The sequence below is a fragment of the Eubalaena glacialis genome, chromosome 4 (assembly GCF_028564815.1).
Source record: "Eubalaena glacialis isolate mEubGla1 chromosome 4, mEubGla1.1.hap2.+ XY, whole genome shotgun sequence".
Classification (NCBI taxonomy): domain Eukaryota; kingdom Metazoa; phylum Chordata; class Mammalia; order Artiodactyla; family Balaenidae; genus Eubalaena; species Eubalaena glacialis.
This window is the reverse complement of record NC_083719.1, coordinates 117,202,300-117,222,746: the sequence shown is the minus strand read 5'-3', so window position 1 is coordinate 117,222,746 and position 20,447 is coordinate 117,202,300. Positions and strand designations below refer to the sequence as shown.

The 20,447-nt window shown below is 38.4% G+C and overlaps 1 protein-coding gene across 1 annotated transcript; it reads right to left on the bottom strand.

The window, feature by feature from the left end:
- Nucleotides 1-868: 868 nt before the first annotated feature.
- PAIP2 (poly(A) binding protein interacting protein 2) lies at nt 869-18,238 on the bottom strand. Its single transcript, XM_061188972.1, has 3 exons — nt 18,097-18,238; nt 2,490-2,653; nt 869-1,099 (listed from the first exon to the last, which is right to left on the bottom strand). The coding sequence occupies exons 2-3, from the start codon at nt 2,625-2,627 to the stop codon at nt 869-871; spliced, it is 369 nt and encodes a 122-aa protein (XP_061044955.1). The 5' UTR covers nt 2,628-2,653; nt 18,097-18,238.
- Between the last annotated feature and the right edge of the window lie 2,209 nt (nt 18,239-20,447).

The following is a 20,447-nucleotide window of genomic DNA, read 5'->3' as shown; positions in this document are numbered from 1 at the left end:
GGAGGCTGGTGGTATCCTCTGGGAGTGCTTTTAAAAAATTAACATGCCTAGATGATTGATTCTGCAGGTCTGGGATGTTGCTGAGAAAATTTTTGTAATGCTTCATAGGTAATTATGACGTACAGCCAGGTTAGGAAATCACTGCACAGTGAACAGAAGACAACTGCAAAAATTACTTCAGAGTCTAGGGGTAAATTCCAGAGAACCATCTTGTAGAAGCAACTAGACAGATTGTCCATATGGAAAGAAAGTTTAACATTCTGACTTTAAATTATTTTATCTTAATTTTAGCACAGGAATCATTAGGTTTTACTCTAGTACTGATGCTTAGTTATCAAAATTCCTGAAAAAACTTTTCACTACAAATAAACCATCAGCAATGAGACACTGAGAATAACTAAAAATATAAAAAGATTTGTGTTCCTTTTCTGCCAAGAGCTTGTAAAAGTCCTTATCACAGTTCCAAATGGAGTTAGGGTAACTCAATGAAAATCCTGGGTCAGGAAAAAAAATCTCAAATTTTATCTTTCAGAAAAAATTTGTAATTTCACCAAATATTTAAGACAATTAAAGAGCAAAACCTCTCCATCAAGCTACTTTTGCATAGGCAAGTCACATGAACATCCTGTGTACTCCCTTTTGAATTAATGCTTTAAGACATTTCCTAGGGCAACATAGTTATCATAACTAAAAGCAGTGGCAAGAAGTCTGTTAGTAGTCTCAGACTAGCTTCAGAGTGTTGCCAGAAGTCACTCCTTATCATAAGTGAGACCAGGAGGCCTCTGCTTCCATAGTAAGAAGCAGCAGAATTTCTGAAGGGGAAGAGATGTAGAACTCTTCTTAAACAGATGGTTGCTAGCTTTTCCACTTATGGGAAAGATGAGCTAGGTTTTAAAAAGATGAAAAAATAACTCTTTACCACAAGATCTTCCAGGGAAGAGCCATCACTGATAACAAGGTCATTAAATTGGTCTTGGATTTGGTCCATAGTTTGTGGGAGATCTCGAGCTGGAATAAACCACTCATGTTCCTCTTCTTCTTCCAGCATTTCTTGGAAACAGCGTTCAATAAATTCTTCTTCCCATAACTCCTCTTCTATCTGGATTTATAATAAATAAAGGGTAATTTATAGCATACTTGGTAAGATGACATCACTAGAAAAGGCTTAAAGAATCTTGAACTAAACCATTTAAAAACATAACGTCATACCTTCCTCCTTTGCTTCTGTGCTAAGGAAAAAATAATCTTTTCCAAAAGACCTGGAAAGATCTGTTTAGGGTTTTCCTATGTCTTTACTTGTCACAGCAGAATATTCTTTTTTTTCCACTGAGGGTGGCGGGGAAGAAGTAACAAAGAAGTGTTCTCATGGAGGAATGTGTATCAGAATTACCTATGATACTTCTAAAACTATACAAACCCTAAACCGACTCAAAAATGACTGGAAGAAAAAATCTTTGGGTAGGACTTCCCTGGTGGCACAGTGGTTAAGAATCCACCTGCCAACAATGCAGGGGACACGGGTTCGAGCCCTGGTCCGGGAAGATCCCACGTGCTGCGGAGCAACTAAGCCTGTGCGCCACAACTACTAAGCCTGCACTCTAGAGCCCGAGAGCCACAACTACTGAGCCCTCGCACCACAACTACTGAAGTCCGCACACCTAGAGCCCATGCTCCGCAACAGGAGAAGCCACCTCAATGAGAAGCCCGCGCACCACAATGAAGAGTAGCCCCCGCTCACCGCAACTAGAAAAAGCCCTCATGCAGCAACGAAGACCCAACGCAGCCAAAATTAAAAAAAAAAAAAAAAAAAATTATTTGGAGGGTAGGGTCAGCAACTAAACATTCTCACTGAAATAAGACTACATTGCTTTACTCTTGAATATATATAACTGGATATGGTGAAATCAAGCTGGCTACTAATTATCAAAGCCAGGATCAGAGAGAAACTAGATGAAAGGTAGAAACAGGTACCAGAAATATGGGAATAAAAGACATCTATCAATGTATGAGAGTTCTCTAAAAAGAACAGTGGTGTCAGATTTTGAGGCTGATCAGAATGAGAACCTTACATGAAAAACAGTACAATCTGTACCCCAGTACCTGTGCCTATCTGCTCCTGATTCTGGCTCTCTTGACTTTCACTGCAATAGAACAATCTGACTGGTGTAAGGTAGTGGTTTCCAAACCTAATTGCTCACTGGAACCACCTGGGAGCTTTTAAAAAACACATTTCCCAGGCTCCACCCTAAATCCTTCTGAATCAGAATCTCTGGGTGGGACCCCGAAAAAAGCTACTTAGGTTATTTCAATGAGCAGTTAAACCTGGTAGTAATCAGCATCCAACTAAAATAGGAGTGGTGGCACATAAATCCATCTATTTCATATATAAGGGACCAGGTGAAAAACGCATTTCACGGAAAAGTACATTTATATTATTTGACGGCTGTCATAGGCTACAATAAAAGAGCATGTTTATACACAAAACTAACTTGTCTGTTGAATTCCTCTTCATTTTCCATCCACATGTACTCTGCAAATGGATTGTCATCTTCATGAGAATGACCGTTAATAATCACATCTTCATTGATGATGCTTGGGCTAGTACTGCTGCGACTTGGATCTTTCATGGTTGGTGTTAGATATAGTTTTTAACCTTAAAAGAAGCACAGTACAGTTAATCTAGTCAGTCATTCTTTCAGTTCTTAGTGAGCATCTATTATTACCAGCCATCGTGATTAGGTATTAGATGTACATGATATATTAATGCACATGATAAACACAGTAATTGGAAAGCTTTGTTTTTCTCCTAAATGATTTTAATGTTTAAGAAATAGCTGAGAATAGCCTAGATTCATCTAATGTTTGCTAATAACAGTAAACAAAGGCAATCAATTGCTTAAATGGAATCCCCAAACCATCCAATTTTTGTTTTAATTGGATATTCTGTGCTTTATAAAACAAGCATGGTTTGGAAGACTTAAGTCATCAAGAGACTTTATGAAAAGCAAATTCTACTTTTTAAAATTGTTATTAAAAAGCCCAGAGACTGGAAGTGAAAACTAACAAACTTTTAATAACTCCTAGTTCCTTAGTCGCGAGGTATAGCTCTGGCTCTCTCGACTTCATAGCCCATTCTCTATTTGCTTTATCTTTGGGTCCATGTTGAGTTCCTCCATGTCTGGATTTTCCCACTGTACAGTAAGTATCAGGCATCTAATCTCATACAGTAGATCTGGTTTCTTATACTCTACTTAATAGGTGATAACATGATCTAACCTAGCTGATATGTTGCAGGCTAAAAGTTCGAAGCATAAAGTTTCAGATTCTACAATAGTCTACCAATTCACTGACTCTGAAATTGCTAAAAAATGGGTTTACATAAAGCAAGAGTCACTTGTACATAAATCCAAACATTAGTGTGGCTTGTGCCAAAGGAAGGAAATAGCATACCTAATAGAGTTAAAAAAAAAAAAAAAAACTTCTTCAGGCCTTCTTACTCAAACTTATAATCAAATAAAATACTAAAACTAAAATCTCCTACTAGAAATAGTTTTTTTCTTTGGGTAAGGTTCAGGGAAAGACTTGCTCTATGTATGTTGCCTGGCCCTTTACATTCATTTTATGGACTTATCCTTAGGAAGACCTAAGTATAATAAAACTTATAGCTGTTCATATAACATGAATTTAGTCTCTAAGCTGTGGTAGGGGGTCCTATCCTGGCACACATATGCATTTCCCCCAAGACTGAATACTAATGACAACAGTCATCATGGTGGTAGCATTTTCAATTGTTAGTAAGTCCTGAATTAAAAATACTGAGAACTTCTGCCTTACTTATTCATTGTTGTATGTATATGAAAGAAAGGCAGAGACAGAGATTTATGTGCTAGGCTGTGGGTAGAAAGAAAACATGATGTGGGTTAAGAAAGTGAAGCACAAAAAAAAAAAAAAAAGAAAGTGAAGCACTGTGAAAGCAGACATGACAGAAAACAGATGATGGATATCTTTGATATTTTTATTTATCATTAATCTTGGATTAAATAAACCCCCTTATTTTGATAACAAGTTTCGACTAGAGAGCAATCAGTTCCTCTAAAGAAAATTACTCATTCTTATATGTCAAGGCTACCAAACATTTATATGCTCATCTTTAAACAAATTACGTTTTAGATTAGACTCAAATATTATGAAAAGCAGGGGGTCAATTCTGCTTTGCAACTGGATGGAACTTTGTTTACTCTGCATATGAACTGATCGTTAAACTATGTTCAAAGACACCCCAATTTATAACAGCTTTACATTATTATTTTCCCAACATGTGTCCTGTCCCAACTCGTACCCATTAAATCCTACATTTCAGAAGACCACAATATTAATAAGTGACTTATATCTTTAGTTAAAAACAGCAAATAAAAATCATGTTTAGCACAGAGTACAGGATATTCAAGTAGAATTGATTAGTTAAGTAGCAATTATACGTGTGAGACATGTACTAGAAATACTAACTTGTGTTTGAATGTGCTTCAGGTGACTAAAGTATTATCTATATATAAATGCAATTTTTTTTAAAGAAAAAAGTGTTCTCCATACATTTCACGAGCATAACAATGAAACAATGAAAAATCTGCATCAGCAAATTCTATAGTCTGAGAATCTCAAGGGACTCCCTCCCTCCTTGTTTGATGCCAACCAGTAACAAATAAAATATAAATAGTGCTTAGCCTAAAGGGCCCAATCCCTGCATTTGACATGTCTCTAGGTCAGCTTTATGCCAATTATCACCTCATCAAACAACCCGTGGCTTTGGTATAGATCCCAGTGAAAGAGTCTATGAAGGACAGTAAATGAAATTTCGCTGTCAAGTAATATTTGGGAAACAAATCATAACTGGAACCAGTAAAAATCAACTGGAGCCTGGGCACTAATCTTACACCTTAAGATAGCTGAGGAAGGAACAACTGCTGACCAGATTTCTGATACAGCTAGCCAAGTGAAAAGCCAGAGGGGTAAGGATCATTTACTTTCAGAACGTTGACAGACCTACAATTACTGAGTACAAGGTGTTCTAATATAAGGTATTGTATCAGATTTTAAATTTTCTTCTATGACCTGTTCTTGATCCTTCTTAGACCACACTCTTTAGATTGTGTCGTGTGTTTTGCTGTTTTAAAAAATGAGTATATAGTTCAAATACCATAAAATTTACAATTTTAAATTGGCATTTGTCAAAAGCAGTTAAAGGCAAATGTAGTAGCCAATGCCTGCAAAGAATAACAGTTGGGGCAAAAAGCTTGGGAGGAAAGGCTGGTGAAGGAGATGCTTTGGGAATAAAGGCTTTGAAAAGCTCCTGCATATTCTGGGAAACCTAAAAGGCCATGGGCATGCCCAGTGCTGGCAGCACGCTCAGAAAAGACCTAACAAGGCCCTACACTTTTCAGGCTTCAGGCTCTGCACATAAGAAAGAGCTGTAAACTGCCCGAGTGTTAAAGGTGTACCTGAGCATACACAAAAGCCCATCTGCCAAGACTGGGAGAGTTTTATTTTTTGCTTAGGGGTATTAAAGGACATCTCTTGAAAATAACTAGCTGGGACTTCCCTGGTGGCGCAGTGGTTAAGAATCTGCCTGCCAATGCAGGGGACACGGGTTTGATCCCTGGTCCGGGAAGATCCCACATGCCGCGGAGCAACTAAGCCGTGCACCACAACTACTGAGCCTGTGCTCTAGAGCCTGCAAGCCACAACTACTGAAGCCCACACACCTAGAGCCTGTGCTCCACAACAAGAGAAGCCACCGCAATGAGAAGTCCGCGCACCGCAATGAAGAGTAGCCCCCGCTCGCTGCAACTGGAGAAAGCCTGCGGTGCAGCAACGAAGACCCAATGCAGCCAAAACTAAATTAATTAAAAATAAATAAATTAAAAAAAAAAAAGAAAAGAACTAGCTGACAACTAAGCTAATGGGACAGACTTCAATGGCCACACAAAAAATAATACAAGCTTCTACAAAATTATTTCAGAAAGGTCACTAAACAAACAACAGAACAAGCAGAACAACCACCCTGGGGAGAGGGGAGAATATGATTTCCAGAGTTGCCATATAATAGTCACAATGTTCAGTTTTCAACAAAAATTATGAGGCATGCAAAAAAATAAGATAGTATGGCCTATAAACAGGAAAAAAAGAAATTAATAGGAAGTGTCCCTGAGGAAGCCCAGACATTAGGTTTATTAGGCAAAGACGTCTAAATCAGGTGTTTTAAATGTCCAGAGAGCCAAAGGAAACCATGTACAAAGAACTAAAGGAAACCACAAAAATAGCAAATATCATCATCAAATAGCAAATATCAATAGAGACAAATTAAAAAAAGAAGCCAAGTAGAAATTCTGGAGATGAAAAGTACAATAAGTGAAAATTCTACTTGAGGGTTTATAGCAGATTTGAGCAGGGAAAGAATAAGCAAACTTGGTAAGTCAACTGAGATTATTCAGTCTGAGAAACAGAAAGAGAAAATAATGAAGAAAAATGAACAGAACCTCAGAGACCAGTAGGACACCACTACATGTACCAACATATGCATAGTGGGAGTCTCAGAAGGAGAAGAGAAAGAGTATTTGAAGAAATAATGGCCCCAAACTCCTCCAACTTGATGAAATCTATGTTAGTCTACACATCCAAGAAGCTCAACAAACTCCAAGCAGGATAAACTCAAAGCAATCCACACCAAGACAAACTGTAATCAAGTTACTGAAAGTCAAAGAGAGCATCTTCAAAATAAGATTAATAGCTGATTTCACATCAGAAACCAGAGGCCAGAAGGCAGTAGGAAAACATATACAAAGTGACTAAAAAAAAAAACTAAGACATTCCCAGGTAAGTAAAAAAGTGAGAGCTTATTCATCACCAATAGACCTGTCCTATAGGAAAAGCTAAAGTGAGTCCTTCACGTTGAAACAAAAGAATACTAGCATTAACTTGAATTCATCCAAAGAAATAAACAACCATGGTAACTACATAGGTAAATACAAAAGTCACTAATAATGTATTTTTTGCTTTATAACTCCTCTTTTTCTCTATATGAAACTAAATTGTTTTTAGTTCATACTTGTTACAAACTAAGATGTTAGTTGTAATTCCCAGGGTAACCACTAGGAAAACCACCAAAAAAATATATAGTGAAAGGTGTATTGCTGGGGTGTATCATCATCCCATTCAGAGGCAGCCCAAAAGAAGCAGCTTCAAGACTCCAAGAGTCAATGAGCTCAAATCTATATATATTAGTCTCTTCTGGCTGAGAAAAAGTTTTTCTCTAGAACAAAACAAACCAAAACTAAAAGAGTAACTACTGGAAATACAACAGAAGCACCTAATTTGCTTGAGTGATGTCTGAGGGCACAATGTAGATAATAACTCGACAAATACAGTTTAAAAAAAAAATCTGGTAATTAAACCATACCAATCTGTTGCTATCTTATCTTTGTTCATGCTTCAATCCAAACCACTTTAAAACTGGCAGAAATGAAGTGAGAAAGCCAATAATTTCCCCCCAATTTTTTAATGTTCATATTTACTTCAAATAATGTTTATTATGCTTTAAAATCCTAAAATTATCAGAAAATGTAATTCAAATAATTTTTTAGCCTTACTCTCATAAAAGGATTTTTAAAATAACACAGTAATACTGACTCAGAACAAACTATATTAAATTACTAATATTAAATATCTAGTAGTTGTTAGAGTACATATAGTTAAAATTTTCCTAAACAAAAACTACAGAATAGTAAAACAGCAATGTATCATCTTACAGTGTTTTCAATGATCATTTAAAAAATTTTGGGCTTCCCTGGTGGCGCAGTGGTTGAGAGTCTGCCTGCCAATGCAGGGGACACGGGCTCGAGCCCTGGTCTGGGAAGATCCCACATGCCGCGGAGCAACTAGGCCCGTGAGCCACAACTACTGAGCCTGCGCGTCTGGAGCCTGTGCTCCGCAACAAGAGAGGCCGCGATAGTGAGAGGCCCGCGCACCACGATGAAGAGTGGCCCCCGCTTGCCGCAACTAGAGAAAGCCTTCACACAGAAACGAAGACCCAACACAGCCATAAATAATAAAATAAATAAATAAATAAATAAATAGCATTCCCTTTAAAAAAAAAAATTTTGTACATAGTTAGGAAATTTTGTTGGAAAAGGAAGCATTAAAGTGAAAGAAATGTACATACACAAAGTACACCCTACTTAAAAAAAAGAGTTAGGGCTTCCCTGGTGGCGCAGTGGTTAAGAATCTGCCTGCCAATGCAGGGGACATGGGTTTGAGCCCTGGCCCAGGAGGATCCCACATGCCACGGAGCAACTAAGCCCATGTGCCACAACTGCTGAGCCTGCGCACCTAGAGCCCATGCTCTGCAACAAGAGAAGCCATGACAATAAGCCGCGCACAGCAACGAAGACCCAACACAGCAAAAAAAAAAAAAAAAAAGAAGTTAAATGTACAAACAGGTCCTAAGTGTATGTAAGTTTTTTCCTTTTGATCTCCAATCCTACTCAGAGGTAATCAATGTTAACAGCTTAGTATGTGCCCTTTCATATCTCTTTGCTTATAGAAACACACATAAAGGATTTATATATTTTACAGAATCATGCTAAATATATTACATGAAATATCCTTACTAGTCAACATGTAGAAGTACACTTTACTTTTTACTTGATACAGCACCAATTACTCAACAATTCCCCCTTTAATGCATTTACATTTCCAGTTTTTTCATTACAAACAATCGTGCTTTGATCACCCTTGTACACATATCTTTTTCTATTTGAGCTTTCTGTGGGATACATTCTGGTAAGTGGGAATAACTGGGTCAAAGGCCGTGTGCACTTGTAGCTTTAAGAGAAGACAGATTATTTGCCAAAAATATTATGGTAATGTACATTCCTATAATACACTGAGTGCTCCCATTTCTCTGCATCGTCAACAGTTCTCTATATAAGCAACATAGCATTTTACTTTTGCAAACAGATGGGCTTAAAAAGAATGTTTTCCTCTACAGCTCCTGGGATATGCTTACCTTGCTTAGTAAGTCTTTTCCTACCTTGAGGTTATATTTCCTTTATTTTCTCTCAGTATTTTTATAGTTTCTTTTTTTTACATTTAAATCTTTAACTCATGTGAGCATTTCTTTGAGTATGATGTGAAAGATCTATATTTTTCCACATGAACACATCATTCATCATTATTTAATGAAAGCTTGTTCCTGATGTTTATCATAATCAAATTCCCACTTACACGGTTTCTAGATTCTTTGTTCCATGATGGTGTATTGTATGTATACTGTTTTATCCCCAACTTTTATTTTGAAGAATTTTAGACTTACAAAAAAGTCATAATAATAGTACAATGAACATTTGTACCTTTCATCTAGATTCATCAACTGTTAACATTTTGCCACAGTTGTTTTCTCTATACAATTTTTTTGCTTAACCATCTGATAAGTTGCAGACATTACGACCTTTCATCCTCAAATATTTCAGCACAGTATTTTACTCTTTTGATTACAGGAGCCTTTCAGTAAGTTTAAATACGTAGTAGCACAACTCCCTTCTCAACTTTCTTTGGGGGGGGAAATCTTGCACTTTTATTCTTCATACGAACTTTAGAATAATTTTTCCATAAGAGTCTGACTGGAATTTTATTAAAAATTTGCAGCTTAATCAGGATCATGTTTTTATATTAAGCCTTCTGGCCAGGAAGATGGTACATCCGTTTACTTGGAATTGTTTTAATTCCTTAAAACATAAATGAATCAGGACTTCATTTTACCAATAATGGTGGGCTAGATTATTTGGACCAGTCTTTCCATTGAAAACTGAAAGTGTTGGATGCCATAGTCTTAAAGAAACACTTAAAAGCACTAAAGTGTTAAAGAGTAAGTAAAGTGGGAATTCAGAGAGCAAAGTGGAACTTTTAAACACTGAAGCTGCCTTCGCACTGAGGACTTTTGCCCATTAGCCTTCTTTGGGTTGACCTTGGATGCTTCATGGGGCAAAAGGCATAAAGGTCAAGGTGGAAAACTGAAGAGAAGATCCTCCCCACTCTATGCTGGGACCCTAAAGGGCTATAGGCTCAGGGTAAGGGTGAACCAAAAGCAACTCCCACTCCCCACCAAGCAAATCAAAAGGAAAAGGTGGAAAGGAACACAGACACTGTGACTGTGGTTGGTCCTCCTGTGGATAAGAGGAATAAATTTATCACCTGGGAGGTCCAGAACATCCCAAGTCATGAAATGAGTATGAAGTGGTCCTGACTTGGTAGTGTCCCTAGTGCCAGTGCCTGGCAAAAGCAAATGTAAAACTACTTGGGAGGAAGGCATCTTCATGCTAGGCCTTAAGGACCTCCAAAAATGATTTTTCAAGGCCAATGAAGAGTTCAAAATGAAAGATAACTAAATCCAGAAGGAAAAAGCAAGATACAACACGCAAGAATCAGTGCAATTTATAGAAAGCATAACCAGACCCATGTGGCAGATGACAAAAATGATCATTACATATCAAGCTTGAAAATATCTTCAGAAAACAGCAAAATATAAAAAGTGCATAGTAGATTTGGAAAAGAGCCAAATAAAACTTCTAGATATACAGAAATCACAACATAAACAAAAATGTAATAAGTCTGGCAGCAGATTTGATACAATAGAATTGGAAAACAAAAGAAAGTATCCAGAAAACAGCAAAAAGATAAAAAGATAGAACATACAAAAGAGTGTTCAAACAATGTAGAGGGCAGAGTGACAACTATCAAATTCCTGAAGAAGAAAAGAAGAAACATAGGGCAGAGGCAGGATATGAATATTGCATATTTGATGAAAGCAATCAACCAACATGTTTAAGGAGCCCAAGAATCTCAAAGTAAGATAAATAAAAAGCAAGATATATTATACATTATAGTCAAACTGCAGAGTATCAAAGGGAATTCTAAAACCCAAAAAGACATTATTTTCAAAAAAGAATGAGAAAAACCAGCTGCTTTTCAACAATAATAATGAAAAGCAAAAGACCACACTGAAAGAAAATAACTGCAAACCCAGACTACTAGAACTCTACAGAAAATAGTTTTCAAACAAATGAACTAGAAACTTCCCATCCTTATATTAAGGAATCATTTGAATAACAAGAATTATGGGATCCCTGAAGACAAATGAATCTAAAATTATAAGGGTTTGGTACTTTTTAAACTAGTACATTATTAACAACCTTTAATTTTGTTTTTCTTGTTTTGTCTATTCAGGTCTTCTACCTCTCTGGTTAACTATGGTAATTTTTATTTCACTAAAATTTTATTTCTCCATAATTTCAATTTTGTTATAATAGAAACTATCTAATTTCTCCTATTTCATAGCTAATTTGACTATGTTCCTCTTTTCCTCGATTAGGCCTACCAGGGATTTATCGTAGGAAAAAAAAATTCCAACTTTGCAATTTGCAGAACAGCAAGTGTAATAAACTCTTCATATATATAAAAGAAGGGTGTGTGTGTTCACAATTTGCAAATGCATAGAATCTCTAGAAAGACAGAAAACAAACTGAGAAGCAAATTGTATCTGATAAGGGAACTGTATCTAGAATATATAAAGAACTATTACAACTCAATAATAAAAGGACAACCAACCAATTTAAGATTTTTTTTTGACATGGACCATTTTTTAAAGTCTTTATTGAATTTGTTACAATATCGCTTCTGTTCTATGTTTTGGTTTTTTGGCCAAGAGGCATGTGGGATCTTAGCTCCCTACCCAGGGATCGAACTCGCACCCCGCCCCACCCCCCCAACGGAAGGCGAAGTCCTAACCACTGGACCGCCAGGGAAGTCCCTAAACAACCAATTTAAAAATGCGCAAAGGATCTGAATAGACAGTTCTCCAAAGGCCAATAAACACACGAAAAGATGCTCAACATCCTTAACCATCAGGGAAAATGCAAATCAAAACCACAAGATACCACTTTATATTAGTGAAAATGTGGAGAAATGGAATGCTCATTCACTGCCAGTGGGAATGTTAAAATGGTGAAGCTGCTCTGCAAAACAGTCTGGCAGTTCCCCAAAAGATTAAACACGGAATTACCTTATAACTCAGCAATTCCACTCCTAGGTATATACCCAAGAGAAATAAAAATATGTCTACATAAAAACTTATACACACAAATGTTCATAGCAGTAATTCTTAATTCTTATTAAGTAATTCTTAACAGCCAAAAAGTGGATACAACACAACCCGAAGGTCCACCAGTTGATAAATGGATGAATACTGAAAATATGCTAAATGAAAGAAGCTAGTCACCAAGGAACACATATTGTATGACAGATGATGGGTACAAGATTTCTTTTTGGGGTAATGAAAATGTTCTAAAATTGACTGTGGTGATCGATGCACAACTCTGGCAGTATACTAAAAACTACTCTACTATACACTTCAAATGGATGAATTGCATGGTACGTGAACTATAGCTCAGTAAGAGCTGCTAAAAACAAAACTGAAAATACTGGTTACCTACAGGGAGGAGAACTAGATGGCTAAGGATATTTTTTGTATCTATTTTTGGGAATGGATTACCTATTTAAAAATTCAACTTTAATAAACAAAACTCCTGCTTTTGGTTTTATTGATCTTTTCTACTTATTTTTTGTTTATTTTACTTTTCTCACATTATTTTTCCCTTCCTTTTTACATAACTTCAATTTGTTGCTCTTTGTTTTTCAAGTTGACAAATGTTTATTTTCAACCTTTCACAAATAAAAATTTTATATCTATGAATTTTCCCTAGAAATTTTAATACAGAATACAGTTACCAACCTTAGGTAACTACAAATTATTTAATTTATAATAAGCCAGAGATTATTCAGAAAAATGTTCTTAATTTCCAAGTGGTTAAGGTTCTTTTGGTTACCTTTTGATGCCTGATTTCTAGTTTTATTATGTTATAAAATGCAGCCAGAAAACCTTCACTTTTGGGAATTTATTACAGTTTTGTTTGTAGACAACTAATGATTTTTGTAAAATGTTCCTTGGGCCTAAAGAGAAAAATGTGTGACTTCCATGTCTTTTCTTTTCTTTTTTCAATTTTTAAAATTGAAGTATAGTTGATTTACAACGTTGTACCAATCTCTGCTGTACAGCAAAGTGACTCAGTTATACACATATACACATTCTTTTTTTACATTCTTTTCCATTATGGTTTATCACAGATATTGAATACAGTTCCCTGTGCTATACATTAGGACCTTGTTGTTGTGATTTCTATTTCTTACATAAAAAATGATGCATATATATTAGGCTGATCTTTTTTTTCTTTTTTTAAAACTTTACCTGTTAAATTCTGAAAGTGATATATTCAAGTCCTCTACTATAACAGCTAGATTACTTGACCCAGTCTGAGGATCTGTCTCACAGGGAATTAACATTTTTGGTAACTGATGCTTGGTATTGTCTTTCATCGTAACTTCATATTTAGCTTTCTTATAGTTTCTTTTTACATTCTATTCCTGTAATGTTTACTTTCCTATTTTAAGCAGATTTTTAAAAAAATACTTGATTTATTTTCTGTAACTTACAAACTACTGTGGAATTTCAGTTGGTTTTTTTTCCCCCAGTTTAGAGATATAACTGACATACAGCACTGTATAAGTTTAAGGTGTACAGCACAATGATTTGACTTATATCTATTGTGAAATTAGTTTGAACAGTTTCCTATCAATTAAAAAAAATACTCTATACACCCTCAAACCAACTCAAGACATTTAGAATGCTTTACCTTCTTCAATATATCCAACCCAATCCCTGCTCCCAGACAAAGCAAGACCTTTAGAATGATTTTACTTACCCACTTCCTCTCCCCACCCCATATCCTGAGTTTTGTAGAAATAATTTAGCACTGTTAGATCTACACTATTAGGTTTTCCCTTAGATTATATATATAAAGAATCACCTTCCCCTAACTTGACATCTTTGTTTTGCCTTAATATTTCTTCAAAAGGTTACCTGGGGATACAAATTTCTAAGCTACTTCATGTCTGAAACTGTCTTTTGCTTTCATATTTGAACAGTAATATTAAGTAGGACAGATTTAGACTTGTCCTTTCTATCAATAACCTATGAATATTCCAACTTTCACTATTGTAGAAAATGAATTTTCTTTCTTTTGTAAACATGCTGTTTACATCACGCCTAATATGAGAGCCTAACACCTAAATTCAGAGATTTTGCCAGATTCTGGTTAGGTGAGAGCTGTTTTTTCTGATGCCTGGCACTTTAAATCTACAAACTCTTTACTTCAGCTGTTTGTTCCCTTCTGAAATGCCTCTTACACATACTGGTTTCCAGCAGTGTCCATCCTTTCATAGTCCCTACAAAATTTTAAAATGTGGAAATCTTTTAAATTTTAGAAAGTCTCCCCCTACTTAAGAATTCTCATTGAACACTTCATGATATATGTAAATCAAATCATTATACTGTATACCTTAAACTTATACAGTGCTATATTTCAATTATATCTCAATAAAACTGGAATAAAAACATAAAAACATTAACTCTTCAAAAAAAAATTCTCATTAAAATTCAAACAGGATTCTCTTTCCACTTCTTTCATTAAACTGACTCCACAGGGAATTCCCTGGTGATCCAGTGGTTAGGATTCCGGGGTTCCACTGCTGGGGGCCTGGGTTTGATCCCTGGTCAGGGAACTAAGATCCCGTGGCATGGCCAAAAAAACCCAAAACCCAACAAAATCAAAAACCTGACCCCACAGACATAACACCTTTTCTTATTCCACTGGACTCTACTTTGAACTACAGTAGACTCCTTAACCTTATTTGTACACATATATATTGTATACGTATGTATTTTAGTTAGAGAAGATAAAGAAATTTCTGCATCAGCCTCTGTATTTAATTCAGAAGTCTGTGAGCAGCGCTGAATATTTTAACGTTTGGCAGTATAAAGGAATGATTAAAAGCATAGGCTCTGGGATTTCCCTGCTGGTGCAGTAGTTAACAATCCACCTGCCAAGCAGGGGACACGGGGTTCAATCACTGGTCCAGGAAGATCCCACATGCCTCACAGCAACTAAGCCCGTGCGCCACAACTACTGACCCTGCGGTCTAGAGCCTGTGTGCCACAACTACTGCGCCCGCGTACCTAGAGCCTGTGCTCTGCAACAAAAGAATCCACTGCAATGAGAAGCCTGCGCACCACAACGGAAGAGTAGTCCCCTCTCACCGCAACTAGAGAAAGCCCGCGCGCAGCAACGAAGATCCAACGCAACCAAAAATAAACAAATAAAAATAAAATTAAAAATTAAAAAAACAAAAAAGGGGCTCTGGAACCAGGCTACCTTTCTAGCTATGTGACGATGGGCAAGTTATTTAACCTCTCTGTGTTTCAGGTTCCCCATCTGTACCTAGGCAGACAGCCTGGCACATAATAGTATTATTAAACACTTAGAGCAAATATAAATTTGTATAAATAAAAATAATAGGTCCAAACATCTGTAGGAGTGAAACAATGTCACAGAAAAGTCCCTAAGAGTATAACCCTAATCTCAACTGTAGTGTAACCAGGGTGATCAGGTCAGAGTAAGGATGGCTCAACACTGCCGATAAATAAAAGCTCAAAGCACATCAGAAATACCATCCTTATTTATAAAAACTGATACAAAAAATAAAAAGCAAAGGCAATTCAAATAAACCCACACTATCCAATGTGGTAGCCACCAGGTTCATGTGGCTATTTAAATTTAATTTTAATTCAATACAATTAAAATTTTAGTTCTTCAGTTGCACTTGCTACATTTCAGGTGCTCAGCAGACATGTGCTTAGTAGCTATCTTACTGGACAGCACCACTCTAAACGATGAGGACATTAAGAAAAAAGATTGAGTTATTGGAACTGAACCTCAGGCGGTAACATATACAAACTATTAATGTATCTGTGCAACAGGGTGATCCAGATCACAAAGACAACAACCTTGGACAACTTTAACCTTGCACTGGATTCAAGTCCCAGATATGCCACTAACCACCTAGAGGACCTTGGATATGCTACTAAATCCCAGGCAACACACTATAGTGGTTAAGAGCACATAATCTCTGGAGTATTTGGATTTGAATTCCAGCTTTTATTAGCTATGTAACATTGGGCAAGTTACTTCACATTTTTCATTTATAATCTTCATTTTACAGTGGTACTTAACTGCCTACAGACATTAAAGATTAAATACTTCTAAAAGCACTTCGAACAATGCCTGGCATTACTAAGTGCTATGGAAATATGTGCCTAATAAAATAATCTCTCAAGTTTCTATTTTCCCGATTTCAAAATGGGCAGGATAAAACTTACTCTGCCCAGGGCTTCCCTGGTGGCACAATGGTTAAGAATCCGCCTGCCAATGCAGGGGACAGGGATTCAAGCCCTGGTCCGGGAAGATCCCACATGCTGCGAAGCAACTAAGCCCGTGAGCCACAACTACTGAGCCTGCGCTCTGGAGCCCGCGAGCCACAACTACTGAAGCCTGCACAGCGCAACAAAGAGTAGCCTCCACTCGTGGCAACTAGAGAAAGCCCGCGCACAGCAACGAAGACCCAACACAGCCAAAAATAAATAAATAAATATTTAAAAATTTGTATTAAAAAAAAACTCACCCTGCCTATTTCACAGGTTAATAATAAATATGAAACTCACTTAGCTCCCATCCCTGAAAGAAACAGATAAGGAGGCTATACTTTTGGGAGAGTTACCTTATCATAGACACTTATTTGTGAAAAAAATTAAGTTCTGTTCAAGTTCACAATTAACAAGTAATATAAACAGACTAATTTGCCCCAAATATCCTCTCACAAACTGGAAACAGAAGCACAAAACAGCAAACACTGGGAATCTCATTAAAAACCCTGAGACCCTTATTTGCAAACATAACCTGCAGCCCACGAAATTTCAAAGGCAGACCAACACCCGACCAACTGCTCAAAGCCAAACTGTGACAAATTATGCTATCAGGTTAACAAGATTAGCCAGCACATGCAAAATGGGAATTTGTCTTCTGTTGAAATGTCAAAAGCTGTCAGCTGTTAGACCTCATCCCACGGCATACTGGAAGCCAAATTCTTTCTAGAGTTTGAGGTTTCTGTGAGATGATGGGGTTGCAAAATCAGGGAAAATAAGACAACAAAAGGAAGCAGAAAAGGCCACCTTTTGCAGTTACTAGAGAATACCATTGCTGACTGCTTCAACAAATGTTTTGAAACAAACAACTTTACCACAAGCCATATATTTTTGATGGTGGGAGAGAATAAGCACAGTAGTAGAAATTAAAAAGTGAGGTAACCAAAATCAAAAGAATGTGAATTGGATGGGTTCATCTGGTTCAAAACAGTCCTGGAGTAGGAGCTGCCAGTACTCCAAAGGCCCTCCTATCCCGAGCACGGAATACAATGTAACTAAAAATAAGGGGCAGGGGAAGGCGAAGAAACCGGAGAAAGGGGATCATCACAAAGGTACAGGCTCGTGGACGGTTACAGAATGCTCCCCTAGGACGCTCGTCAGCCCGCCAGTCCCTCCGCCCCTTTCTCTTCCCCCACCCAGGCTTCTGGAGGAGCGCGCAAGCGCAGCAAGTACGGGCTGCGCGTGGCGACGCGCAGGCGTAAAGTGGGGAGAAACAATGAGCTTTGTTGCCGAGGCGGCAGTGGGGGGGCAGGGGAAAAGGGTATCGGAGGGTGGGTGAAGCGATTGGAGGGAGGGGGGGCACGCGAGAAAGTGCTATCCCGGCAACCCTCGCGCGCCACCGAGGACCCGGATAGAGAGCTGCGAGATCCAAACCATAATAATGACAATGAGAAAAAAGCGACGGCCATTTCTCAGAGAAGAAAGAGACTAAGTCGGTCCAAGATCATCCCTCAGACTCGGCTGGAAGAGGCAAGGAACAATGGGGGCCATACAGGCTTGGTGGCCAACAACCCAGGGGACCCTCTAGGCCCCTCAGCCGTCGCCGAGGTGCTGCCCCTCGACCGCCGGGCCGCCGCACCCTTCTCGCCGCTCCGCCCGAGAGAACCCCTCACCCAGTGCACGGCAGCGGGGACGGCAGCCAACGAATCCGGTCGGCCTCCGCGGATCTCCACAGGCAGCGCCGCTACCCCGCTCGACGCGCGCTTCGCCCGCCGCCTCCCTTCTCCAGTCCAAACAAACACCCCAGCCCGGAAGTGACTTCACTTCCGCCGCCGCCACCGGCCCCGCCTCTCGTTTTGTCATCGTTGCCCTCCGAGGCCACCAGAGAGCGCGCGCGAGAGAAAGGGCGACCTCAAAGTTCTCGTCGCCCAAGCTGCACACATGTGCATGCGCAACAGCCTTTCCGGCGTACCCTGGCGGCCGCGGGGAACACTGGGAGTCCTGTCGTGTTCTCTCAGGAAAACCGGAGTGGAGCTGGGCCAGTGTCCCCACAACCGCCCATCCTTCAAGAATGATGGGATGCAGTGAGTGGGGTAGCTGGGAAGGAGACCCAGAAAAGATACACAGACGTGGACTACTACACACCGCAACGGTTACTTCAAACACACTGACGTCAAATAGGAACATCTAGATAACGACAGCGCACTCACACACCCAGGAACACACGCCAAACGTGATACACAGCGTCACACTACGAGTGACATGTACCAAATCATATCCAGAGATCCTGACACACAAACATAACACAGAAATAATAAACTAAGACAGATTCACAGAGGCGTGTTAACTGATCTACGAGCATCTGCACTCATACACGTTCAGGAACACACTTTTTGAAGCTAGATCTTAACACACAGGCGCAAATTACCGATATATATATGGTGCCCAGGCTAAGGGAGGAAACTGTCCAGAGGTAAGATAGAAGGGTGAGACCTAAGGGTCCAAGAATTTCCTCGACCATGATCTTGGATGGGCTGCCCTGCACACGTTACTCTAATCCATGCTTCCTTGCTTCATCACTGGCAAGTCCCGATATATTTTGTGATGCTAACCAAGCTACAGTGTATAGTATGTGTAAGAAAATTCCGAATATACATTATATTTGAGAGGGGACACACAAAAACTTCTAATTTCTTCCCCTTGGGGAAGTAAAATGAGGGACTGAGATTTATCTTTTTACTCTCTTGTAAAACTTGAATCTTTAAAAAACCACAAGCTTTTATAACTGCTAAAACTAAAGGGAAAAAAAAGTTCCCTCCATGAAACTCTTGAATCCAAGAGAGGGCTTCTCTCTAGGGCCATTTCACTCATTAAAAATCTGCTTTGAGTCAGCCCAAAGCTCCAAATAAAGTTTGACAGTTGTCCCTTGGTCAACCACTTTGGTTACATTTGCAGATCTGTATCCTAAACTGGAAGGGCTTGGCTTTCTTGCTTGCTGAGCCAACAGCTCTGGGGAAGAAGATGGTGCTGTTTTACTGGTCTGTGGAGCATGATTCATTCAAGGAACCTGGAACTATCAACTCGAGGCTAGAAGAGGCATGGACAGGAGGGAGAACAAAATCAAAATAGGTAGTTTAATCTGTAGATGACTCTGGCAATCTTAAAAGCTAATCATGGAGATAAATGGAACTTATTACTTAACACAACCCATGTAATTTATGTTCAAAAATAATCTGCTAAATCCTGGCTTATTTTAATCTGAACCATTCAAAGGCTTATGTTGTTTTTCTCACACAAAGGGGTTATAGATCTCAATTCCCAGCTCACGGAGTTCACCATTGTGGCTGAGAAAGCCTGATGGGCTCAGGGTACTTTCACGTTTTTATGCTATGCCTGGATGGTGGTGATGATGGTCTATGAATGGAAAACACTATCACAATAATGAAGGCTAAGAAGTTTGCCAATGATGAGGAAAGACACTGCAATGGAACCATCAGAGGTGCAGTTTTAAAATGCTGCAGACATTCAACTGTTTGTCTCAGGCACTAACAATTCTAACTTGAGATGGAAGGTGAAGTAGGAATCAGGCATCAGGAGAGGATGGTTATGAAGGCCTAGGATGGCTATGAACAGCTTCCCACTCTCCCCGAATTATCAAAACGTAGAATGTGTAAATCCTCTGACTCAAACACTCCACATATGGGGAAGAAATCAGACATGTATATAGATACGTAAGGATTTCATAGCTATGTTATAAACAATCAAGAAACTGAAAAGCCTATCAATAGGGAATTGGTTAAGTGAATTACGGTATTAACAGAATAAAGCAAGTTATTAAAAAATGGCTAAGATGGTAAATTTTGTGTATTAAAAAAAAAAAACTGTCCTAAAAGGAGGGTCAAATTTGTAGAAAGTTGTAAATGTAAAATAAGCAAAGGTGATTATGCTTTGAATAAGAAGGGTGATATGAGGAAGAAAAAATTCCTCTTTTCCAGTCTGAGCCAAGCCCTTCCTTGCTGGTTTT